Source organism: Phocoena phocoena, chromosome 8 (assembly GCF_963924675.1).
Source record: "Phocoena phocoena chromosome 8, mPhoPho1.1, whole genome shotgun sequence".
Classification (NCBI taxonomy): domain Eukaryota; kingdom Metazoa; phylum Chordata; class Mammalia; order Artiodactyla; family Phocoenidae; genus Phocoena; species Phocoena phocoena.
Window position 1 is genome coordinate 29,819,054 of NC_089226.1, and position 26,650 is coordinate 29,845,703.

At 39.4% G+C, this 26,650-nt stretch overlaps 2 protein-coding genes across 3 annotated transcripts in view; one reads left to right on the forward strand and one right to left on the reverse strand.

The window, feature by feature from the left end:
* Positions 1-26,650, forward strand: part of PDGFD (platelet derived growth factor D) — a 240,339-nt gene that overhangs the window by 111,245 nt on the left and 102,444 nt on the right. The gene's annotated exons all lie outside the window — the stretch shown is intronic.
* DDI1 (DNA damage inducible 1 homolog 1) lies at positions 21,903-23,102 on the reverse strand. Its single transcript, XM_065883075.1, has one exon. It carries the CDS (start codon positions 23,100-23,102, stop codon positions 21,903-21,905), a length of 1,200 nt encoding a protein of 399 aa, XP_065739147.1.

Below are 26,650 nucleotides of genomic sequence, written 5' to 3' on the forward strand. Positions count from 1 at the left end.
GGAATGACTTATCAACTCACTTAAGTGAGTAAATAAAATGGCCACAGCTTTTAAAATACAGATATTTGAAAGACAGACACAAACAAAGAGTTAAATTTCAGTTATTTTGCATAGTGTTTTTGCCTAACTAAAGTACAAGAGAGAGCAAAATAATGTCTCCTTGGAGGAAAACCTATACATTGTAAATGCACTCTCAACTTCTTAGTATTCTTTCTGAAACTTTTACAATACAAAAAGGGCCCGTTTTTTTCCCCTCAAAGGTATCATTAAGAACTCAAGTTAGTTGCTATCTTACTTCAATTCAATGGGCTGAGGTTCTTAAAAGGAGTTCACTATTCCACATCTCATAATAAGAAATTATTCATTCAATTAAATCATAAGCATATAAAGCAAATAGCAGAAAGTGTATGACTTAAAATCATAGCGTGGAAAATCACAGTTAAGACCAATATTCTATCTCATAAGTTACTTCACTGTGTCTCTGACAGTGAATAAAATATAGAAATTCTGTGCTAAAGATAGTTCGAATGAAGATCCCACAGGATAGAGATGGAGATTAAAAAAGGAAGAAGAAAGATCCTCTCTGACCCTTTCTATAACCTACTCAGGACACTTCATGCAAAAGCAACCTGTTTCACCAGCCCTGATGTGGATCAGTCTACCAGTTTAGAAGCAGGTTCATGATAACTTTGAGAATTAATGTGACTGACACCAGAAAAAGAAACAACTCCCTCTGCTTGCTCATGTCAACCACCTTGCATTACCCCTAGTTGGATAGAAAAGAACAAACAAATAAACAAACACCAAAATCCCCCACGTATTCTCTTTGATTCCTACTTCAATTTACTCAACAGCCATTTACTGGGCGCCTTCTACATACTAGCTAGGGAATTCCAAAGCTTCTAGTTAATTGATAATTAATGAGTATTTATCATGTCTCATTAGTAAAGATCTAAATGTCACTTAAGTAAAGAAAGGACTTTCTAACAGTAACATCTTCAGTTTCATGAATGATTCTTGATAGTAAAATTAATAAAATAAGCTCCTTTTTGTTCTTCTTTCCTTAAGACTTGTAGTAATCAAGATAAGGTAGACTTTGCTGGATTTCTGTTGGATTCTGCTTATTGTTGGCACTCAGAACTGAGAGGCAGCTCCATGCCATGATTTGAATTAACATTGTAATTATAATGTAATTATAGGCTTCTGACATAAAAAGAAGTGAAGTACTGATACATGCTTCAAGGTAGATGAGCCTTGAGAACGTTATGCTAAGTGAATGAAGCCAGACACAAAATGTTACACATTGTATGATTCTATTTAAATGAAATATCCAGAATACGAAAGTCCATAGAGACAAAACATGGATTGGTGGTTGCCAGAGGCTAGGAGGAGGGGGAAGGTAGAACAACTACTTAATGTGTACAGGCTTTCCTTTCAAAGCAATGAAACTGTTTTGGAACTGGATAGAGGTGGTGGTTGCACCACATTGTGACTGTACTAATTGCCATTGAATCATTCTGTTAAAAATGGTTAATTTTATGCTATATGAATTTTACCCCAATAGAAAAGATTGTAAATTTCTAAAAATTTTTTTTGAAAAGTCAAAATAAAAGCACATTGACTATTTGTATACTTTTACTATATTGATTACATTCTATAGATGAAACAGTAGTTTATACTATATAATATCTGGCAGGCATTTTTATTTGATAAATGTCAGCAATAAGACTCTTTGAGAAACTGTGCAATCACTGATTTTTTTTTCCCCAGGAATCACCATCATACTATTTAAGATTTTCACCTAGAATTTTTCCTGTCTGTGTTATCTCACTGTATAATTGCCCACCTTGAATTTTAAATCCTACGAGGAAACTCTCTATTCATTTCTACTTAAGTTATTACTGTGATGTCGGAAACTTGCACTTGCAGTAGCTCCCAAGGTAGAATCAGTTTTGCAAATCCATCTACATGCTGGTTTTCCTCATACACATCATTAATGAAGGTGTCAACTAGAAAGGTCACTAACAGCCATGCCTGCAGCACCCCACTGATCATCTCACCTCACTGATTAGAATGTGATATATTGCCTTTAATAATTGCCTTATCCTTGTTAACTAATTCTCAGTTCTTGTTGGGGGCCTTATGGTCAATATAATTAAAATTATTTTTTCTCTTTTTTTTTTTTGTGCTACGTGGGCCTCTCACCGTTGTGGCCTCTCCCGTTGCAAAGCATAGGCTCCGGACGCGCAGGCTCAGTGGCCATGGCTCACGGGCCCAGCCGCTCCGCGGCATGTGGGATCCTCCCGGACCGGGGCACGAACCCGCGTCCCCTGCATCGGCAGGCAGACTCTCAACCACTGCGCCACCAGGGAAGCCCTATTTTTTCTCTTTTTATGGTAGTGAGATGCTATTGCCATACTGGCAGTACATGGGTATCAAACTTTCTTTGCTACTGTTGGACACTATCACTGGCAGCACTTCTGTTTAATTATTGTGGTAGCTAACGACAATGGTTTCTGAAATAACAGAGAGCTGAATTTTCATTGCTGGATCGCCCTGTACTGGTTCTTCCTTTCTCTGGCTGTAATCTGTAGACCGTTTCAGCGCTCATTAGTACCTTTTAAGGCCTGAGGAAATAACAAGGGCAAATTCAACTTGTGTTCATTTTGTCTGGCTAGCAGCCTGTTTTCAGTCTAAAAACGCTTTGAGGATGAGGGTGATGATTATTGGTGGTGAATTAGAAGAATATATGGTTTATCCATCCCTGTGAGCTAGCTCCCCCTAACATCAACACTGAAAGTTACAGATAGAACTAAAGTTGGCAGAATGCCTGGTGTGATCCTCTCCCCCATGTTTCTCACCAGGGGTGGGCACTGCTGGAGATCTGGAGGGGAGAGCCATTTGTCTTCCAGAATTATTCCATACTCTAAAGGACTTAGAGCACCCTGGACCTGGTGTTCTAAATGTCACTAGTTGCCAGGAGAGCCCAAAGTACCCCACACCTTTGCGGGTGCCTCCAAGTGGTACTCATCCACACCTTGTCACTTATGAGCAAACTGAGGCCCAGAGAGGTTTGGTGTCTTGCATAAAGGTACATGTCCAGTAAGTGGCAAAATTGGTGCTAGAATCAAAATGCTCACTTCCCTTATCCAGTTTTCCTGCTAAGGAACTCTCTCATGCTATAAAATGACTATTTCACATGCTCTCCCTACTTCTCAATCCTTTGACACTTCCTACCTTCATCTCACCATTAACTGGGGCCCTTGCTTCTTAATTCACCCTGAAAATAGAAGATAGAGGAGAACTGGCTCATCTTCACACCCTCAGATCTGCCCACCTGCCTGTCTTTACACCTGTATGTTCTGCCCGCCTTCCCATCACAAGCTTTTGCTCGTAAGACTCAATTCCTCCCTTATGCTCAAGGACTGTACTCCTTGAGTTATCCCTGTTGTCTCTTGCTTCCTCAGTTTTTCTCTCCTACTGGATTATTCTCAACATATATACTCAGTTACCTTTCATAGGAAAAGAAATGCTCTCATGGCCTCTTCATCTACTATGGTGTTTCTTTGCTTCCCTGAAATAATTCTTCCCTAAGAGAACTGGCAGTAATTGCTCTCCCCACCTCCTCTGGCCCAATGGACTCAATAAGCTCCTCAGACTAAGCTTTCTTTACCCACCACACCCTCAAAGTCACTCTTGTTACCAATGACCTTCACCTTGCCACACCCAGCCATGAATTCTCAGCCCTCTTCCAAACCTCCCAGCAGGACTGAGCACAGTGACCACACCGTTCTTCAGGAAACAGTTTCTTCATTTGGCTTCTTAGATGTGATTTTCTTTATTTTTCTCCCACCTTTCTTACTTTTTGTTAGGCCCCTTCACTGGTTCCACCTCCTCGGCTCAGCCTATAGTTACTGGGCTTATCAAGGGCCCAGTCTTCAGCTCTTCTATTTTTAACAAAGCAACCAGAGAAGTGTTTAAAAAATAAACCAAATGTCTTCCCTTGTTTAAAAGCCCTATGTGGCTTCCCATAACACCTAGAATGAAATCCAAACCCTTTACTTAGACTGCAAGGCCTTGCATATCTAACCCCTTCTAGATTACTCCCTTATTCCACCCTAACCACTGATCTCCTTGCTCTTCTTTGATACTCCTAATTTACTTCTGCCTTAGGACCTTTGCATTCCTTCTTCTGAAATGCTGTTCCTTCTTCTGAAATGCTCTCTGCCCAGACCTTCTGAGAGTTCCTCTCCCTCATCACCCAGGTTTCTCCTCAAATATCATCTCCTTGGAAAGACCTTCCCTGACTATTTTATCTAAAGTAGAATCCTCTCCTCTTTCATTGCTCTCTATTCCTTTATGGTACTTTATTCTTATTCATAGAATGTATCTCTACTAGACATTATATAAAGTTTATTTACTGTTATTGAGAGGTAATATGGTAGACTGATTAAATATTATACATAGATTCTGGATACCAAACTCCTAGATGCAGACACTAACTCTGTGACCTGGACAACTTCCTTAACCTGTCTTTTCCTCTGAGTCCTAACCTTTAAAATGGAGATATTGTTTAGTACTTACATATTTTTATAAAGATAAAATGAGTTAAAATGCATGCTTAACAAAAATGAGTCACCTAGTGCTACGTAAATGATAGGTATTATCATTGTAATTTTTTATTATTGTTTGAAACTTCCATTGGAAAATAAGCTTCAAGAGGACAACTACTTTGTCATTCTTGTGTACCACTATTTTTCTAACTCCTGAAGCAGTGACAGTACCTGGTGCATTGTTGGCTCTCAATATCTGGTTATTGAATGAACAAATGAATAACTTGCAGCTAATTGGACTTAGGTCTCAGCATACTCTCAAATCAGATTTGTATGATCTGAAAACAAGGTAGCTTTGAGAATGGCCTATAGCAAAGGATGGTCTTTCCAGAGCTATAAGTGACTTAGAATACTTGTAAAATTAAACACCCACATCTGCCTAGCTATCAGTTAAGGTTTTGTGACCTTCCATTTAGGCTGGTTTCCATTTACATGGGCACCATAGGGAGAACAAGAAGGTATAAAATGTTTGAGGTGAACTAGGAGACAGAAGAGTGAGTGATATGTTAAAAATATGAGCTTTGCGGGGCTTCCCTGGTGGCGCAGTGGTTGAGTCTGCCTGCCGATGCAGGGGACACGGGTTCGTGCCCCGGTCCAGGAAGATCCCACATGCCGTGGGGCGACTGTGCCCGTGAGCCATGGCTGATGAGCCTGCGCGTCCGGAGCCTGTGCTCCACAACGGGAGAGGCCACAACAGTGAGAGGCCCGCGTACTGCCAAAAAAAAAAAAAAAAAAAAAAGTGTGAGCTTTGCTCATTCAAGGAAGAAGGTAGAAGAAAAATAAATGAATGACAGAATAAGAATAAGGTTCTAATGTTTAGCTTTACCTATTTGCTCCTATATTATTTTAAATGTTCTCGGGCAATCTGTCCCTTAATATTTTCTATTTAGAGTTGTATTTTTCTTTCTATCTAGTTGACCAAATTCCTCTGGGTCCAGTAAGCTACCCTCAAGATGAAGACAGGGCCTCCTAGAATTTGAGCTGTTAAATGCCTGTGCTTTTTAGAGTATCAAGTAAAGTTATTAAAATACAACTAAATCTAATTTGGAAAATGTTCCTTTAAGAGAAATACTCCCAGATTTTCATTGATGAGACGTTACATATGGAGTCCAGGAATCTGTAGTCCACTCAGAAATGTGTGCTGAATTTGTTCATTTGTATCTTGGTAGACTGAAATAACTCAGTGCTTCTTAGGCACTATCAAAACTATAGCAGATTTACCTTGCCTATGCACTAGTACCCTTGTGGCCAACTATAAATGAATGTAATGAGCATAATGCATTTAATCTGACCCCCTCACCTGTTCTTCATGGCATCTCAAAGGATACTGATCACTAACCTATTCTCTGAACTTCCTGTAGGACTTAAACCCATTCATTTGGTTGGCTGCCAAGTTTTTTAGACCTCACAAAACTATGGAAAGTTATAGTGCAATTTGAAACTTCCACATGTGCCTTTACAGTACTTAGCTACAACCTGAAATAATGTTTAGAATGTTTTTCAAAAGGAGAAAGCATTTTTTTTTTTTTTTTTTTTTTTTTTTGCGGTATGCGGGCCTCTCTCTGTTGTGGCCTCTCCCATTGTGGAGCACAGGCTCCAAACACGCAGGCTCAGCGGCCATGGCTCACAGGCCTAGCCGCTCCGCGGCATGTGGGATCTTCCCGGACCAGGGCACAAACCCGTGTTCCCTGCATTGGCAGGCGGACTCTCAACCACTGCGCCACCAGGGAAGCCCGGAGAAAGCATTTAATAATGTCTACTCACCTTTCTTTGGAGATTTTGCTAAATCACTTTTTAAAAATTAATTAACATGAATCACTGAGAATAGTTGGATAACATGGAAAAGTTTTTGCATTTTTCATAAAACTTAAACAGATTTTTTAGTTATTGTACACTTAGTGAAAAAAGAGCAAACCCTGTTTTAGTTTCTTGTATTAATGAAGACACTTTCAGACCAGACACTTAAGAATTATTATGTAGTGAGGTTCTGACAGTAGAAGCCTTGCCATATGGGCACATAAACTCCTATAGCTTATGGAATATCAATGAGATTGTTTTCTCTCAGTTACTGTTTTGGAGACCAAGTGATGGCAGTTGGCAGTTTTTGAACAGAGAATATCTTTGTTTCTGTTTTACTCTAACTGCCCATCTGTTGCTTTAACTTTATGCAATTATTTCTGACAGAATGAAGCTTAAAATACTTGTTCCAGTATATTTATGTAAATTTGTTCTTAATATTATTCATTTCTAAATTCTTGATAATATGGGCTAGAAGGAAAGTTATTAAACATTGAAGTTATTAAACAACTGAATCAGTTCAACTGATAAAAGTTGCCTTCTATATGTTTCTGATGTTCCATTGATGCCATTAACTTCTCTGTGCTACCCTCCCTCAATTCTACAAAAGCTACCCTCATCACAGGTTGTATTGCCCTTCTGGTGGCAAAGGTAAAGGTCTCACTTTGCCATTTTGCTTTTCTTCAAATTATTTGGTACACTGGATGTTAGTGGATAGCCTATTTTTCCTTAAAACCTTCTCAGACCTCTGCTTCCATGGCAACATCATAATCTAGTCATATCTTCCTCTTCTTACTTCCTAGCCCCCCAACACTGTACAGCTTCCTACCGAAGAATACTGGGCCCTTCACGTTTCATCCACTCCTCAGCCAGATACTCAGCAAAGCTTCTTCTTCCAGGTATCATCTGCAGGTTATAAGCACAACTCTTTATCAAAAACTTGCTTGTCTTTTACTGCTCCCCATTGTACAGACCTACCTTACATCCCGTTCATTGCATCTTGACAGTTTAAAATAAACATGAAGGTAACATCATTATTTATTTGTGTTTCTTTCTGAAGTTTTTTCTGATCCTTTGTTCAAATATTCCCTTAAAAACTCAAAACCTAGGATTTACTTTGAAACTTAGATTTAGACTATCACTATCCTTACTCTAAGTGTAAAAAGTAGTTTAGTTTTGTTCTTTCAGTGCTTTTTCAGGATAACCTAAATTCATAGATAATTTAAATATTTATTTTGATTATCTCATGCCTCCATATTCTGATGTGAATTTCTACTCATTTTATTTTTTTAGTTGCAAGGAGTATTGAAAATTAAAGAAGTTTCATGGACTTCAGTTGGAAAGAAATCATGTTTTTTTCATTAAATTCTTTTAATATTTCTTTTTAAAATGTGATTTTCATATAATTTTTAAATGATTAACTTTCCAGTCCAGAAATATTTGATGAATGAGTTTAAATTAGGTTATTTCTCCTATACAAAATAGATTAGGAAATTCTACTTTGATCATTTGGACATATATTAATAACATGGAACATTGGTCATTCAGGCCTATTAAAAGTGCAGCGTGTTTGGAGGTGCCCACAGCATGCTTACGTGCTTGAAATGAAAACTCTACTTCCAACACTTATAGGATAACCAACTTTTCTGGTTTGCCTGAGACTGAGGGAGTTGCCAGCATGCTAAGCTATCAGTTTTAAAATGAAGACAGTCCCAGATAAACTGGGGTGATTTGGCTACTGCAAGTACTAGTTAAATTGCTCTCAGTGTGGAACAATTGGCAACTTTACCAGATTAAAAGCATGTTAAGGGTTTGTTTCTTGAATCACTTACACTTAAATCTATGCATATAAATATTAGCCATGCAGTTAACCCAAACCTATTTATTCTAATTATACAAAGATAATCTTACTCTCTAGATATGATTTAGTTTTACCTTACGTATTTTAATATAAAAACTGAGTTAAATTAAAAGCCACACCTTCCCTGTGTCAGCTTATTAATAACAATGGAACTTTGTCTATTTTTTTCATTCAAATAATCTGTATTTATTAAGCAGATACTGTTTGCCTCACATAAAATACTAAAAATTAAAGCTATAATTATGAACAAGGTTATAATCCCAGCACTTAATAGATTTTTGTTAGTAATTTTGGGCCCCATTCTAGGTTTTCTAAATGCCCAAACATTTATTTAATTGCCTTCTGGTTGGTATCTCACTGTCCATGAGATCCCCTGTTCTTTTATTCCCTGGAGTTTAAGTATGTGACAAATGTTCCACCAAATTAAGTCACCTCTGGGTGTTAATTTCTTCTGCTTGTGTTGCTGGTTGTTCATCAATTGTATAAGCCCCCAATCTTTTTGAGAGAAGTATTTGTGTACAGTGGCTGAACAATGCTCCAAGATTAAGCCCATAATAGGAAGCTAGTAGAGCACAGTGCCACTGTGGGTCAAGGCAGAAACAGACCACACACTTCTCCTTCAAGTTTAACCTGAGAATCAGCTGTATGCTAACTCTGGTTGTGTTAGTTGGGTCATCTCAAAGGGACCCTAAATGATTCATCTTTGAGGAGGTGACAGATTCTCCTGTATGCCTGGCTGCATCTCAGAGTACTAGTTGAGCAACATAAGACTCTTCCTGCATAAAGGAAATACAGCCTGTAAAATGGTGCCTGACATACAGTAGGTGTTCAGTAAAATTTTGTCCAATAGGTCCTGCCCTGTTGTAATTAGCATCTCAAATGGGAAGCAGGAGTTCATTCCCCTGAACTCATATAATGTATTTCATGATTCAGCACTGAATTAAATATTATTTCTGAATTATTTACTTTGTATTTTTTCTAGTTCCTCTAACTGGACTTTTAAAATTTTTAAAGGCTAAGAATATAACTTACATTTCCTTTGTCTCTCTGAATGACATAGGTCAATGACAAGACTCTTGAAAAAGTATATTGGATTTTTAGTGACATCAGTGAATGCAAAACACTGATACATTTTGGCCGATAAACTAATTGAATCCCTAAACATGACATGAGTGTGGAAAGGAGAATAGGTGAATTAATGTAATTTTAAATTAATTTTTCTCTTCATCTCAAGGGGTCCTTGTAAATGAAGTGCCGTTAGAGTAAGATTTTAGAGTGGTGATTGATGTTGTAGGGTAAGAATTTGATGGATATAAGTGATTATATTACCTAGAATATGCTTGTGTTGGTAGTTCTCGTCTATTTTATTTGGACACGGCAGCAATATGTCAACAATACGAAAACATACACTTCACTCTAATCTGGAGCACAATCCATGTTACCTTCTATGGACTTTAACATAGGAGGAAATTACCTTGTGATTTTTCTGATGTTCTTTTTTTTTTTTTTTTACATCTTTATTGGAGTATAATTGCTTTAAAATGGTGTGTTAGTTTCTGCTTTATAACAAAGTGAATCAGTTATACATATGTTCCCATATGTCTTCCCTCTTGCATCTCCATCCCTCCCACCCTCCCTATCCCACCCTTCTAGGTGGTCACAAAGCACCGAGCTGATCTCCCTGTGCTATGGGGCTGCTTCTAACTAGCTATCTATTTTATGTTTTGTAGTGTATATATGTCCGTGCCACTCTCTCGCTTTGTCACAGCTTACCCTTACCCCTCCCCATTTTCTCAAGTCCATTCTCTAGTAGGTCTGTGTCTTTATTCCTGTCTTACCCCTAGGTTCTTCATGACATTTTTTTCTTAAATTCCATATATATGTGTTAGCATACGGGATTTGTCTTTCTCTTTCTAACTTACTTCACTCTGTATGACAGACTCTAGGGCCATCCACCTCATTACAAATAGCTCAAATTCTTTTCTTTTTATGGCTGAGTAATATTCCATTGTATATATGTGTCACATCTTCTTTATCCATTCATCTGATGATAGACACTTAGGTTGTTTCAATCTCTGGGCTATTGTAAATAGAGCTGCAATGAATATTTTGGTACATGACTCTTTTTGAATTATGGTTTTCTCAGGGTATATGCCCAGTAGTGACATTGCTGGGTCATATGGTAGTTCTATTTGTAGTTTTTTAAGGAACCTCTATACTGTTCTCCATAGTGGTTGTACCAATTCACATTCCCACCAGCAGTGCAAGAGTGTTCCCTTTTCTCCACACCCTCTCCAGCATTTTATTGTTTCTAGATTTTTTGATGATGGTCATTCTGACTGCTGTGAGATGATATCTCATTGTAGTTTTGATTTGCATTTCTCTAATGATTAATGATGTTGAGCATTCTTTCATGTGTTTGTTGGGAGTCTGTATATCTTCTTTGGAGAAATGTCTATTTAGGTCTTCTGCCCATTTTTGGATTGGGTTGTTTGTTTTTTTGTTATTGAGCTGGATGAGCGGCTTATAAATTTTAGAGATTAATCCTTTGCCAGTTGCTTCATTTGCAAATATTTTCTCCCATTCTGAGCGTTGTCTTTTGGTCTTGTTTATGGTTTCCTTTGCTGTGCAAAAGCTTTGAAGTTTCATTAGGTCCCATTTGTTTATTTTTGTTTTTATTTCCATTTCTCTAGAAGGTGGGTCAAAAAAGGATCTTGCTGTGATTTATGTCATACAGTGTTCTTCCTATGTTTTCCTCTAAGAGTTTGATAATTTCTGGTCTTACATTTAGGTCTTTAATCCATTTTGAGCTTATTTTTGTGTATGGTGTTAGGGAGTGATCTAATCTCATACTTTTACATGTACCTGTCCAGTTTTCCCAACACCCTTATTGAAGAGGCTGTCCTTTCTCCACCGTACATTACTGCCTCCTTTATCAAAGGTAAGGTGACCATATGTGCATGGGTTTATCTGTAGGCTTTCTATCCTGTTCCATTGATCTATCTTTCTGTTTTTGTGCCAGTACCATACTCTCTTGATTACTGTAGCTTTGTAGTATAGTCTGAAGTCAGGGAGCCTGATTCCTCCAGCCCCGTTTTTCGTTCTCAAGATTACTTTGGTATTCAGGGTCTTTTATGTTTCCATACAAATTCTGAAATTTTTTGCTCTACTTCTGTGAAAAATGCCAGTGGTAGTTTGATAGGGATTGCATTGAATCTGTAGATTGCTTTGCGTAGTAGTCATTTTCACAATGTTGATTCTTCCCATCCAAGAACATGGTATATCTCTCCGTCTATTTGTATCATCTTTAATTTCTTTCATCAGTGTCTTATAGTTTTTTCCATACAGGTCTTTAGTCTCCCTAGGTAGGTTTATTCCTAGGTATTTTATTCTTTTTGTTGCAATGGTAAATGGGAGTGTTTTCTTGATTTCACTTTCAGATTTTTCATCATTAGTGTATAGAAATGCCAGAGATTTCTGTGCATTAATTTTGTATCCTGGTACTTTACCAAATTCATTGATTAGCTCTAGTAGTTTTCCGGTAGCACCTTTAGGATTCCCTATGTATAGTATCATGTCATCTGCAAACAGTGACAGCTTTACTTCTTCTTTTCCGATTTGGATTCCTTTTATTTCCTTTTCTTCTCCAATTGCTGTGGCTAAAACTTCCAAAACTATGTTGAATAAGAGTGGTGAGAGTGGGCAGCCTTGTCTTGTTCCTGATCTTAGTGGAAATGCTTTCAGTTTTTCACCATTGAGGATGATGTTGGCTGTGGGTTTATCATATATGGCCTTTATTATGTTGAGGAAAGTTCCCTGTATACCTATTTTCTGTAGGGTTTTTATCATAAATGGGTGTTGAATTTTGTAGAAAGCTTTCTCTGCATCTTTTGAGATGATCATATGTTTTTTTCTCCTTCAATTTGTTAATACGGTGTATCACGTTGATTGATTTGCGTATATTGAAGAATCCTTGCATTCCTGGAATAAACCGCACTTGACCATGGTGTATGATCCGTTTAATGTGCTGTTGGATTCTGTTTGCTAGTATTTTGTTGAGGATTTTTGCATCTATGTTCATCAGTGATATTGGCCTATAGTTTTCTTTCTTTGTGACATCCTTGTCTGGTTTTGGCATCAAGGTGATGGTGGCCTCATAGAATGAGTTTGGGAGTGTTCCTCCCTCTGCTATATTTTGGAAGAGTTTGAGAAGGATAGGTGTTAGCTCTTCTCTAAATGTTTGATAGAATTCGCCTGTGAAGCCATCTGGTCCTGGGCTTTTGTTTGTTGGAAGATTTTTAATCACAGTTTCAATTTCAGTGCTTGTGATTGGTCTGTTCATATTTTCTATATCTTCCTGGTTCAGTCTTGGCAGGTTGTGCATTCCTAAGAATTTGTCCATTTCTTCCAGGTTGTCCATTTTATTGGCATAGAGTTACTTGTAGTAATCTCTCGTGATCCTTTGTATTTCTGCAGTGTCAGTTGTTACTTCTCCTTTTTCATTTCTAATTCTATTGACATGAGTCTTCTCCATTTTTTTCTTGATAAGTCTGGCTAATGGTTTATCAATTTTGTTTATCTTCTCAAAGAACCAGCTTTTAGTTTTATTGATCTTTGCTATCATTTCCTTCATTACTTTTTCATTTTTTTCTAATCTGATCTTTATGATTTCTTTCCTTCTGCTAACTTTGGGGTTTTTTTCTTCTTTCTTGAATTGCTTTAGGTGCAAGGTTAGGTTGTTTTCTCGAGATGTTTCCTGTTTCTTAAGGTAGGATTGTATTTCTATAAACTTCCCTCTTAGAACTGCTTTTGCTGCATCGCATAGGTTTTGGGTCGTTGTGTCTCTATTGTCATTTGTTTCTAGGTATTTTTTTATTTCCTCTTTGATTTCTTCAGTGATCACTTCGTTATTAAGCAGTGTATTGTTTAGCCTCCATGTTTTTGTATTTCTTACAGAACTTTTCCTGTAATTGATATCTAGTCTCATAGCATTGTGGTCGGAAAAGATACTTGATACAATTTCAATTTTGTTAAATTTACCAAGGCTTGATTTGTGACACAGGATATGACCTATCCTCAAGAATGCTCCATGAGCACTTGAGAAAAATGTGTATTCTGTTGTTTTTGGATGGAATGTCCTATAAATATCAATTAAGTCCATCTTGTTTAATGTATCATTTAAAGCTGTCTTTCCTTACTTATTTTCATTTTGGATGATCTGTCCACTGGTGAAAATGGGGTGTTAAAGTCCCCTACTATGAATGTCGATTTCCCCTTTTCTGGCTGTTAGTATTTGCCTTATGTATTGAGGTGCTCCTATGTTGGGTGCATAAATATTCACAACTGCTAAATCTTCTTCTCGGATCGATCCCTTGATCATTATGTAGTGTCCTTCTTTGTCTCTTCTAATCGTCCTTATTTTTAAGTCTATTTTGTCTGATATGAGAATTGCTACTCCAGCTTTCTTTTGGTTTCCATTTGCATGGAATATGTTTTTCCATCTGCTTACTTTCAGTCTGTATGTGTCTCTAGGTCTGAAGTGGGTCTCTTGTAGACAGCATATATATGGGTCTTGTTTTTGTATCCATTCAGCCAATCTGTGTCTTTTGGTGGGAGCATTTAGTCCATTTACATTTAAGGTAATTATTGATGTGTATGTTCCTGTTCTCATTTTCTTAATTGTTTTGGGTTCATTATTGTAGGTCTTTTCTTTCTCTTGTGTTCCTTGCCTAGAGAAGTTCCTTTAGCATTTGTTTTAAAGGTGGTTTGGTGGTGCTGAACTCTCTCAGCTTTTGCTTGTCTGTAAAGGTTTTAATTTCTCCATCAAATCTGAATGAGATCCTTGCTGGGTAGAGTAATCTTGGCTGCAGGTTTTTCTCCTTCATCACTTTAAATATGTCCTGCCAGTCCCTTCTGGCTTGCAGAGTTTCTGCTGAAAGATCAGCTGTTAACCTTATGGGGATTCCCTTGTGTGTTATTTGTTGTTTTTCCCTTGCTGCTTTTAATATGCTTTCTTTGTATTTAATTTTTGACAGTTTGATTAGTATGTGTCTTGGCATATTTCTCCTTGGATTTATCCTGTATGGGACTCTCTGTGCTTCCTGGACTAGATTAACTATTTCCTTTCCATATTAGGGAAGTTTTCAACTATAATCTCTTCAAATATTTTCTCAGTCCCTTTCTTTTTCTCTTCTTCTTCTTCTGAAACCCTTATAATTCAAATGTTGGTGTGTTTAATGTTGTCCCAGAGTCTCTGAGAGTGTCCTCAGTTCTTTTCATTCTTTTTTCTTTATTCTGCTCTTCAGTACTTATTTCCACTATTTTATCTTCCAGGTCACTTATCCATTCTTCTGTCTCAGTTATTCTGCTATTGATCCCATCCAGAGTATTTTTCATTTAATTTATTGTGTTGTTCATCATTGCTTGTTTCATCTTTAGTTCTTCTAGGTCCTTGTTAAATATTTCTTGCATTTTCTCTATTCTATTTCCAAGATTTTGGATCATCTTTACTATCATTATTCTGAACTCTTTTTCAGGTAGACTGCCTATTTCCTCTTCATTTATTAGGTCTGGTGGGTTTTTATCTTGCTCTTTCATCTGCTGTGTTTTTCTGTCTTCTCATTTTGCTTATCTTACTGTGTTTGGGGTCTCCTTTTTGCAGGCTGCAGGTTCATAGTTTCCGTTGTTTTTGGTGTCTGTCCCCAGTGGCTAAAGTTGGTTCGGTGGGTTGTGTAGGCTTCCTGGTGGAGGGGACTAGTGCCTGTGTTCTGGTGGATGAGGCTGGATCTTGTCTTTCTGGTGGGAAGGTCCATGTCTGGTGGTGTGTTTTGGGGTGTCTTTGGACTTATTATGATTTTAGGCAGCCTCTCTGCTAATGGGTGGGTTTGTGTTCCTCTCTTGCTAGTTGTTTGGCATAGGGTGTCCAGCACTGTAGCTTGCTGGTCGTTGAGTTAAGCTGGGTGCTGGTGTTGAGATGGAGATCTCTGGCAGATTTTCGCTGTTTGATATTATGTGGAGCTGGGAGGTCTCTTGTGGACCAGTGTCCTGAAGTTGGCTCTCCCACCTCAGAGGCACAGCACTGACTCCTGGCTGCAGCACAAAGAACCTTTCATCCACACAGCTCAGAATAAAAGGGAGCAAAAGTAGAAAGAAAGAAAGAAAGAAAGAGAAAAAAAAAGAAAGAAAGAAAGAAAGGAGGGAGGGAGGGGGAAGAGGGGAGGGAGGCATGGAGAGAAGGAAGGAAGGAAAGAAAGAAAGAAGATAAAATAAAATAAAGTAAGATAAAATAAAATAAATATATTAAAATAAAAATAATTTTTAAGAAAAAAAAATTTAAAGAAAACAAACAAAAAAAACCGGATGGATAGAACCCTAGGACAAATGGTGAAAGCAAAGCTATACAGCCAAAATATCACACAGAATCATACACATACACACTCACAAAAAGAGGAAAAGGGGGAAAAATCATAAATCTTGCTCTCAAAGTCCACCTCCTCAGTTTGGGATGATTCGTTGTCTATTCATGTATTCCACAGGTGCAGGATACCTCAAGTTAATTGTAGAGCTTATCTGCTGCTTCTGATGCTGCTGGGAGGGATTTCCCTTTCTCTTCTTTGTTCTCACAGCTCCAGGGGCTCAGCTTTGGATTTGGCCCCACCTCTGCATGGAGGTCAACGGAGGGCGTCTGTTCTTCGCTCAGACAGGACAGGGTTAAAGGAGCAGCTGCTTCGGGGGCTCTGGCTCACTCAGGCGTGGAGGCGGGAGGGGTACGGAGTGCCGGGCGAGCCTGCGGCGGCAGACGCCAGCATAACGTTGCACCAGCCTGAGGCGCGCTGTGCGTCCTCCCGGGGAAGTTGTCCTTGGATCCCGGGACCCTGGCTGTGGCGGGCTGCACAGGCTCCCCGGAAGGGAGGTGTGGATAGTGACCTGTACTCACACACAAGCTTCTTGGTGGTGGCGGCAGCAGCAGCCTTAGCATCTCATACCCGTCTCTGGGGTCTGCGCTTTTAGCCGCGGCTCGCGCCCGTCTCTGGAGCTCCTTTAAGCAGCGCTGTTAATCCCCTCTCCTCGCCCACCAGGAAACAAAAAGGGAAGAAAAAGTCTCTTGCCTCTTTGGCAGGTCCAGACTTTTCCGCAGACTGCCTCCCGGCTAGCAGTGGTGCACTAACCCCCTGCAGGCTGTGTTCACGCCGCCAACCCCAGTCCTCTCCCTGCGATCTGACCGAAGCCGGAGCTTCAGCTCCCAGCCCCGTCCGCCCCGGCGGGTGAGCAGACAAGCCTCTCGGCACCGCTCCTGTGTGCGGGAATCTCTCCACTTTGCCCTCCACATCCCTGTTGCTGTGCTCTCCTCCGCGGCTTCGAAGCTTTCCCCCTCTTCCACCCGCAGGCTCCGCCCGTGATGGGGCTTCCTAGTGTGTGGAAACCTTTCCTCCTTGACAGCTCCCTCCCACTGGTGCAGGTCCCATCCCTATCCTTTTGTCTCTGTTTATTCTTTTTTCTTTTGCCCTACCCAGGTACGTGGGGACTTCCTTGCCTTTTGGGAGGTCTGAGGTTTGCTAGCTTTCAGTAGGTGTTCTGTAGGAGTTGTTCCACGTGTAGATGTATTCATGGTGTATCTGTGGGGAGGAAGGTGATCTCTACGTCTTACTCTTCCTCCATCTTCCCCTCTAGGATCTCTAATGATGTTTTTAAAATAAACCTTACTCATTAGAATATAGAAAAGCTGGATTCGTAAAAGTCTTTCTCCAAAGGAGGAGAAGGAGGAGGAGGGGGATAAGGAAGGAGCAGCAGCAATCATCAAAACATTCAGTGCAGTAATAAGAGACAGAACAGCCCCAGGTGTGCCCATCTCCATAGGATTGCCTGTTAAGTATACAGAGGGCAGCAGGACCTTGAACCCCGTTTTTCTGATAACAGACCCTTAGAAGTTCTGAGATTCTAAAGGATGGACCCACATAGGCAAATAAGCTGGGGTTTAAAAGCGAGTTTGACTCAGGCTCTAAAGTGAAAATATTTTCATTTTTAGATAACTTGCCAATGATGGATGAAGTATTATGGAAATGTAGCCAATCCTCGATCTTAGCCCAGTCCCTACCTACTTTATGAAACTATACTTAAACCAAGAGATAATTAGTTAAAAGCAACTCAGATCTCTGTGTGTGTGTGTGTGGGGGGGGTTCCCTTTTCCTCCTTTACTTCTCTTTACCTTGGTTCCTCTTTGGTCTTCCAGGCTCTTGTTTATCTCAGAGAATAACTATAAATGTTAGAGTTGATTAATATCTTCATCAGCAGTTTCCTGGTGTGAATCCCAGATGACTCTCATTATTTACTCAAGTGTTTCTTTCCTTTTTTTTTTTTTTTTTGCGGTACGTGGGCCTCCCACTGTTGTGGCTTCTCCTGTTGCAGAGCACAGGCTCTGGACACACAGGCTCAGTGGCCATGGCTGACGGGCCCAGCCACTCTGCGCCATGTGGGATCCTCCCAGACCAGGGCATGAACCCGCGTCCCCTGCATCGGCAGGCGGACTCAACCACTGCGCCACCAGGGAAGCCCTACTCAAGTGTTTCTTTATGGAGTGTTGGATGTCAGCAAATGACTCTCTGAAAGAAGTACAACGTTTTCTTAAAAAAGGCAACATTTAATACCCGCAGTGAAGATGAAGTCATACATTCAGATATCCACTTGCCTTTTTCTCTTGGGGGAGTGGATTTTCTTCTAGAAGCAAGAGAAATTTTATGACCTGGTATTTTAAGAAAGAAGTTAGGATTATATATATGCTCTACTAATCTCAAATATTATCAGTCTTCCAGTTTAACTGTGGCAGAATGCATTGCTTTAATCTTCAAATGCATGCTTATTAACAAAGTGATTTTCTTTTAAGTGAGATGGGTATTTCAATGGGCATTGGTGAAAGCAAAGTCTTGATGGAATTTTAAAATGGCTTGTTATTTTAAACAAATTTTGTCTATTTCATCATGTGGTCTACTTTATCATGATTTCTAAGGGAAGAAAGAAAATGAAGAACAGTTCATCATTTTTCAGGTAGTAAATTCCCAAGAGTAGATACTTGTAAGTTGTATATTAGCAACCTGAACTTTAGGAGGAGAATATGGTTCATTGTTTGTTTTTTCTAGCATCAGTGATGGTCATTTTAGACATATTGAAAGTACATTTTACTGGCTTGCTTATTTATTTAAAAAATAACTCCCCAATTAAAATTTATGCCTTCATTTGCACTAACATAGTACTGATTACATGTCTACCTTGTTTGTTCTTAGCTGATCACAAGACTGTCTCCTACCTCTACACAAAGCTGTAATCACCTTGAGGTCTAGAACTGTACCTTATTCACTTTCATGCTTATAAAAACCTGGCTCAGTGCCTGTTTCATGGATGTTCAATAAATAATTGCTGAGTGTATTCTGATTACTGCTGCTCTGTTTCCATTTTTACTGGTAGTGTTTTGGTAGTCTTCATAAAATGAAACTTTGAAACAGTTTTGTGCCAGTATCTAGAATTAAAATGGGTCATGTCAAGAAGGTTACATGTTAGAAAGAACGTGGCATTTGAAATCAGAAAGACTTGAATCAGGCGTGGCATTTGAAATCAGAAAGACTTGAATCAGGCAATCTGGGAAGTCAGGGCCTTTCAAATTGTGGATCAGGAGACCTTGGGTACAGTTAGTGGGGCATGTCTAAAATATATTTTAAATAATAAAATATAAAATTTTAAAGAAATAGGCTAGGAAAGGATAAAACATTTCATATTACTTCAAGAATCTTTTTGTTTCAAAGATAGATGTTTGCGTGCTTTTGCCTGTGTGTGTGTGATGTAAAACTTGTTCACAATTTAAAATGCAGATTGTTGTCAAAAAAAGTTTAAAAAACAGTAAGCTTTGGATATTTGAATGTTTTATAATAGTTCTGAGCCTTGAATTTCTTATCTGTAAAATACAGTCAAATGATAACTCTTTTGAAGGTCTATTCTGAAGACTAATGGTAGTAGTATATGTAAAATATTTTACATAGTACCTGATTTACATAGGAGACATGCAAAAGATGCTGCCTTTTACTAAAACTAATCCATTTAAAAGTTAATTGATTAAGATCTATTCAGGTGTACACAGGACTGAGTTAAGACTTTAAATCCATACAACTAATTTTCAAAATACTTTCTGATTTGAAAAACAATGATCTTAAAAAAATTAATCAGCAAGGACATTGCTTAATTAATTCACTCTGTTTATTGATTTTTCTTTGAGATCACTGCTTTTCAATTCAATAGAACTATTTTTATTTACCAATCCATCTACTCAAGTAATATATTTAGAAGCTGGAATATATCCAAAGGAATATGACAGAAATTTTTAGGTGATTCCAAACTTCTCCAATGAGGAGCAGTTATAGAATCTGGTGAAAGCCTACAAAAGAGACTTATTTCAGATGACATTGATTTCATATATTAAAAGGATTGTTGCATGCCAGAGAAAGTAAGTGTGTTCTTGAAAAAAGGAAGAATGAAGACCAACTTTTTGGAAGTTATGGAATAATAGAGTTCAACTCAAAATAAGAAACAAAGAATTATACCTAAGTCTGGTCCTGAAACATCATAGCTACATTAGAAGTGATGTTTCTCTGAGAAGGGCGAGTGAGTGTGGTGGGATTTGATATCATGCACACTGTCTTTTTAGTTTAAAAATTTGGTGATTTTTGATTGGCTTTTATGGGTTAGAAATCCTGATACACCATATACTGAAACTTTATGTTGAGCAACCCTGTGTGACATATGCATATGAGATATGTTTTTTGCATAAATGGACCTGAAATCTCAGTCCAGCAGAAAACACTGAGGAGTTTGCTAATTTTTATCCGTGAAGGAATCCATGCATTTATCAGGTCAGTTCCCATCTTTCACAGGCATTTAACTGCTTATCCCTGGCTTTACTCTGAATTTCTTCCTTCATTTTGTCAATTACTTTTGTCTTTAGTACTTAATTAGAAACAAAAGGAGAAAAGAAGTCTATCTATTGGTCATTTTTAGCAACTCTACTGGATGTAAGCCCTGGTACAAATGTAGACAAGGTTTGGGAAATGATATGAGCATAGGAACACCTATAAAGAAGAAGAATACTGGGAGGCGAACTGATGATGTCTGGAAGGGGAGAGGAGACTCTATATAAAATGATGATTAGTCTTACCTAGAAGCCGACCAAGAAAGGGAGACCTACAGGGGAGGATTTTTTTTTTTTTTTTTTTTTTTTTTTTTTTTTTTTTTTCTGTAGCCTTTGGAAAGGCTTTGGGTGGCTTTAGATCTTGTTGGGAAAACGTAAAGGATATCCTCGTTCATAATGTAGTCTTAGTAGCTGAAAATGACTCTCCTCTCTGAAACAGTTTATAGACGAGAAATTGAGTTGTACTATATGTAAGCTGATTTGCCTAGTTAATATAGAGCTAAAATCAGAACATATATTATTTGACTTTGAATCCTGTATTCTAATACTAGTCCTGATGGATTACTGCCCTGAAACATTTTCTCTGAGTCTGATGGCCTCAGGCAGCTGAACCTTGTCTCTTAGGGTTTTAGCTATGGATTGTAATTACGTCAGGTATCTTCTATTTCTCACTATCAGTAGTAATGGAGAGTAGCTTTGTCAGAATGGTCCATAGAGCTGAATGAGGCCTTAGAGATCTCTTTCAGAAATTTTCAAACATTATTTTAAAGTGAAACCCTTTGTTCAAACAATATTTATGTAATAATAGTTTAATATATAAAACAGACCAGAAAGAGGATTAGGGGACCTAGACCACTGTCTGTCCCCACCTCCCACTCCCACCGCAGTACAACCATGAGGCTCCCAATCTTCATGTTCCCAAGAAGCATGATAATTAAAAAAAAAAGTCTATTTGATTGCCTTTGTTTTACAACCAGAGTTTCTTTGAATGCAGAAGAAAGAGGAAATTATTTTAGGACATCCTAGGAGAAAAATCCACTATCTTAAATATGGCAGAAACAGCCTTTAGGAATGGATTTCAGTGAGCATGACTCCACTGTAGTCCAGGGGAAGGAAAGATGTAAAACATGAGGAAATTGGCCCTAATGGTGCTCCAAACAGACATTTATAAATATTAATCAACTCAAGAGTACAATTGACCAACTATTTCTAGTACCTTTCCTAAAGAAAACAAAGTCTGTGAAAATAAATGTATTTCTCTAAATATAAACACTTGTTAGTGCTGATTTAAAATAATTTTGTATAGGTGCATTGTAGCAGCTGCAGCAATGGCTTTTTCCAGGGAATTCTGCAAAATAGCAACAGGTTTGGACAAGCCATCCTATAGTTTCATAGGGCAGTGTCTCTAAAGAGGCTGGTTTTCCTTTCATGTATTATCTGGAAATCAGTTGGAGCCTCCAGAGCCTTCTTAGGATGAGGTTCAGTGATTTTTGGATAAGAGAAATGGAGGGGCCAAGATCAAGTAATCACAATTTACGTAGTGACAGCTCTGAGAACTTAGTCCCAAGGCCAGCTTTAGTGGTTACTGATGTTTTTAATGATTACATTGCCAGTGAGTGCATGTCTTATAATTTCCTGAGACCTGAGACTCCCTCAGGTGATGGCATATTTATAGCCTGTTTCAATGCTTTTTTCGTCCTGAATCCATGACTGAATGTTTAATAGTATCTGCTATTTCCTTGTCTGAAGACTCATCTTGCCCAGTTTCACTTACCAACTTAGCACATGGAGGTAACTCTCCCTCAGGAAGAAAGTAAGTCTGTGTGCCAGTCGTGCCAATCACCAGCACGTTTTTCTTCAGGTCAATGGAACATTGATGTCTCTTGAGCATATCTAGCCCTAGAAGCATATCCATGGGCTGCTCCTCAAGTATAGAGAAAGAGCATTGTAAGAAATCACCTTCGATTTGAATCTGAGCTAGGTGAACTCGGCCAATAATTCTCTGCGTGCCCACACCTTTAGCAATCCCAGCCCATCGTCGGTCCACCAGCCGTATGATATTACATCTCTCGGCACAAGCTTGGCTCATAATGGTCATTTGGGCACCCGAGTCAACAAAAGCCTTCAAAGGATGTCCATTCACTTTGCAGTTGATGTAGAGCATGGCCACTTGTCCAAAACTCTCTGGAACCTCTTCCATCGCTATATTCATGTTCTCCTCAATGTTCTGCTGCCGGATCTCTTCCTCTATTTTGGCCTGAGCTTCCAAATCAAACAGGTCAGCAGAATAGAGGCTAAGTCTCTCTTGCTCTCTCAGGGACCTTTCCCTTTGCTGCTCCATCAGGACCTGAGAAAAGGTCTCCAGGTTTCTGCTGAGCAGGGCTTTGGCCAAGGCAGGATTGCATTCCTCCAGCAGGGACAGATCATGGGGGTTGGAAAGCAGCATGTTTCGGATCAGGGCGGGGCTGTCCAGCCCTTGAGCAGAGGTCATCTTCTTTCCAGAGTCCAGGCCGCGGGACTGCTGGACCGACTGTGCCTGCTGGTGCTGGTGGTGCTGCTGGGAGCTGGATGTCCCAGGCACGGCTGTCCCGGTGAAATCGCTCTGAGGCAGGCTGGATGTTTGGCCCAGAGGCCGGGACCCCACGTTCTCCTTCTGGAGTAAAACGACCATGTCGCCGTCTTTGAGGCCATAGGAGCCCAACGAACAGTGGTCGTCGGCAAGGAGTCGCTCCATGTAGACAATCTGGATCTCCTCGGCCGGGATGCCAGACTCAAGCTCACAGAGGACACGGAAGTTGTGGAGCTCAAAGTCAGGGCTGACCTGGAGGGAGAAGGTGGCCTCGGAGAGGTCCCTCCGCACACAGTAGACAGTGAGCAGCATGGCATGGGCCCGGGAAGGCCAGCTGGGCAGAGGGCATCGGGTTGCTCACTGGCTGAATGGAGCTGGTCTCTGTAGATGGCTCAGCTGCACCTCACGACTCGGTGTCTTGTTTAGGTTCATTCACCTCTCAAGGAGGTGCAGCCACTCACACCAGTCTGGGTGACCGCTCGCCAGCCTTAGTGCCTGCTGCTTGGCCTCGTGGAACCTTGAGGGGACACGTGTGTTCTGAAGTCCATTTGTATGTGTGCTGCTTGGAACTTAGAATGCCTGTTCCCATAGAAACAAAGTCACTCGAGTCCATTCAGTTCCAAGGCTAGCCCTTCAAAACCTATTTAACCCATGGTCTGAAAAAGATTGTTTCAGCTTTTCCTAAACAACATATTAACATTTGTTCTTTGAGAATTGTATTCTATGTACTTTTACTTATCCCCCAAACAGTGAGTGCTTGTTTCCTACATGGGAAGTATCAGGCTATGTGCTTGGTATAAAAAAAAAGATACGTCAGACTTGGTGCGTTCCCTTAAGGGTCTCACATTCTAGGGATAGATTGATGGTAAATGGGTAAATCACAATATCGGAGGTAAGTACTTTGCAGACATGCTCAGCATGCTGAGGGATGTCTTTAGAGAGAGGAGACAAGTGGATGTTGAAGGATGAGCATTTCCCATGTGGAAAGTGGTGAGAGTCACTCGAGACAAAAAGAATTGTATGTATAAAGCAAGAATTCATTACAAGGCCTGTTATTTCCAGAGAAATGTGAGACATTAAACATCTTAATAGGATAAATCTGTACATGAATTTGAATGGCAGGATATGAAGCTGGAAAAAATTCATTGGAGCCAAGTTATAAGGAGTCACATATGAGCCCAAGGAGTTTAAATATTACCAATAAGCAAGAATCCTCCCCTCCCCACCCTTCCCCCCACAGAGGGAGAGAAAAAAGAGAAAAGAAAGGAAATGGAAGAGATTTGAAGCAGGTCTTTGCGATGTTTATTTGTTTTATTTAATTGATTTAAGGAAGAGGTTTCTCACAACAAATGGAAGACATACGTTTTGGCAGGAGGGTCAGGTAGAGGCTTTCTCAATGGCTCAAAGAGGGAGCTCTTGCTAGAATATGAAAATGTAAGAGGCAGTGGAGAATTAAAGTGTTTCATAAGTAGAATGGACAGGATATGTTTACCCATTGGATCTGGGGAGCAGAATTGTATGGAAAACACAGAGGGTCTCTAAAATAGGAGACTGGTTAGAAATAGGCCATTACCTTGAATGGATGAGTGAGAGGAAGCTTGAGGAGACCAATCTGACATCTATTCTGTAGTAAAATGCATGGCGAATGCCACACTGGAGGCCAGATTTGCCTCACTCCCTGACCCTAGGGCACAGCCCTGCCCCATACCAGAGTGGAGGCTCAAAGGCAAGGGTAATGTGGTGCCTCAGGGCAAAAGGAAATCGTCTAGAAAATCCTTGAGTGCCAGTTCTTTTTCTTTAGATTTCACAATGTGTTTTGCCCTGTAAAGAGGTCATGCTTTCCTAGCTTGGTCTTCCCAAGTATATTTTCTTATGAACCAAAAGGTAGTCAATATCCTCTGCCTCATCCCCTCTCCTTGTTTCAAGTCTTGTCAGAAGACCTGCACTATTACTTAGAGAAAGGTGTTGCATCAGTCTAAAGAACTGGGGCGGGGGGAGGTGTCCCTGTTTCTCATGTGTTTGTGTCAGGTGGAGGACTATATTTCACTCATTGCTCTAATTATCCTAATGTTTCATACTCATATTCATTTATGTTTGGAATGTTGACTGAATGCCTACTGTGTGTGAAGCATGTGCAAAGCTTCAGGGATGCACATGATAATGTTAAATACAGGCTGTGTTCTTAAAGGAGCACAGTCTAAAATAGAGGACACACACACACACACACAAATTGGGGGTTTAAAACAGTATCATAGAATCTGGCAGAATGTGGGAGAAATTAATAATATATGCAGAACAAATGCAGAATATGGAGAAGGCTGTTGGGCAGGGAAGGCTTCCTGAAAGAGTTGGACTTAGAAAGATGACAAGTCAGTCATGTGGGGGTGGGCTGGGGTGGAGGACAAGGCTGAGAAGAAGACTGCCTGACTTAGAGCCTTTAACAGGAAAGGCAGCACTTCATGATAAGGAGGATTTTATAAAAATTTAGGGGAAAAAAAACTAGCATCATAATATTCTTGTAGAAAATTATGAATTATTTAGAACTATCTTTCACTATTTATAGAGATGGATGGCCCTTTGGCCCAACGATATTAAGTTAATAAATTTCTTCTGCGGTTCTTAGTGTCCTCATCAGAGATCAGTAGTGGTTTCCTCTGAGTCTGGGAACAACTATAAGGTGAGACATGTTCATATGCAAATTACTCTGCTAAGGAGCAGATGAGACGTTGGTAGGGCTTACGTTCCACGTTCCTTTCCCCCTACCCCAACCAGCTTCAGACAATGTTTCTTAAAATCTTAATAAGTTAAGGAGATAATACTAGGGTTTTTGTCTTTTTAAGCAGTGAATAAAATTATTTTTGTAGAATAAGATTTTTTTTTTGGCAAAGCAGGTATTCAGGATTCACATCCAAAGCAGCCAGCAACTTTTTTCATGTTACCATTGCCTTCATACTGAACATAATTAAGTTTTATGCAGTATGTTTTATTATCTTGTTGTAATTCTTTACTTTTGGTGGCATTTTTCATTTATGTGTCTTTTACTATTTTACCCTTTACTGAGAACACACAGTGGAAAGCAAAGAGACTCAAGGTCTGGCCAATGAACTGTCATCATTCCATAGATCACAGGATGTCAGGATTGGCAGGGAGCCTTCGGATTCTGTGGTCCAGTCAACCATCTAGATCTTAAACCTCTGTTGCAATTTGCAACAGAGGTTTAAGCCTGGAATCTGAAAAGATAAATATAGCCTCCTGGGGCTGTTTAGTACTTCATTTTGTATATTCTTTTATTTTTTTTCATTTTACTCAGTATTATTGGTGATTTAAATACCATATGTGTAATTCTCTTACCTCAAAATTTTAATTAAAAACCTCTTTTAATTATGTAATAAATGGGGGATCATTGGGAGTATATAAAGATACTCCTAAATGTAAAACGTTCTTATACCTTAAACCCTTATTGTACAGACCACTTGGAAATGGGTGGTCTGAATTATCTACGGGTACTAATCATGGTAACTGAAGGTTATTGCAACTTTTCTTTAGGAGTTTTTGTGAAGTATATACTCTTACTTTTCTTCCTTGGTAAGTACAATGTAGGAACATAATTGAATCTTTCTTTGATAAGTGAGACACCTGCAAGGTCTCAGGGCTATCACTCAGAAATCAATTCTCATTGTATAGCCTAAATACCCATAAAATAGAAAAGATGACACTTATTTCATACTGGCCAAGTAAATAAACCCAAAATTATTTTTATTTTTATTTTTGCGGTACGCAGGCCTCTCACTGTTGTGGCCTCTCCCGTTGCGGAGCAACAGGCTCCGGACGCGCAGGCTCAGCGGCCATGGCTCACCGGG

Excerpts from the sequence above, each read along its gene's own strand:
- DDI1 (XM_065883075.1), bottom strand. The coding sequence starts at position 23,102 with ATGCTGCTCACTGTCTACTGTGTGCGGAGGGACCTCTCCGAGGCCACC.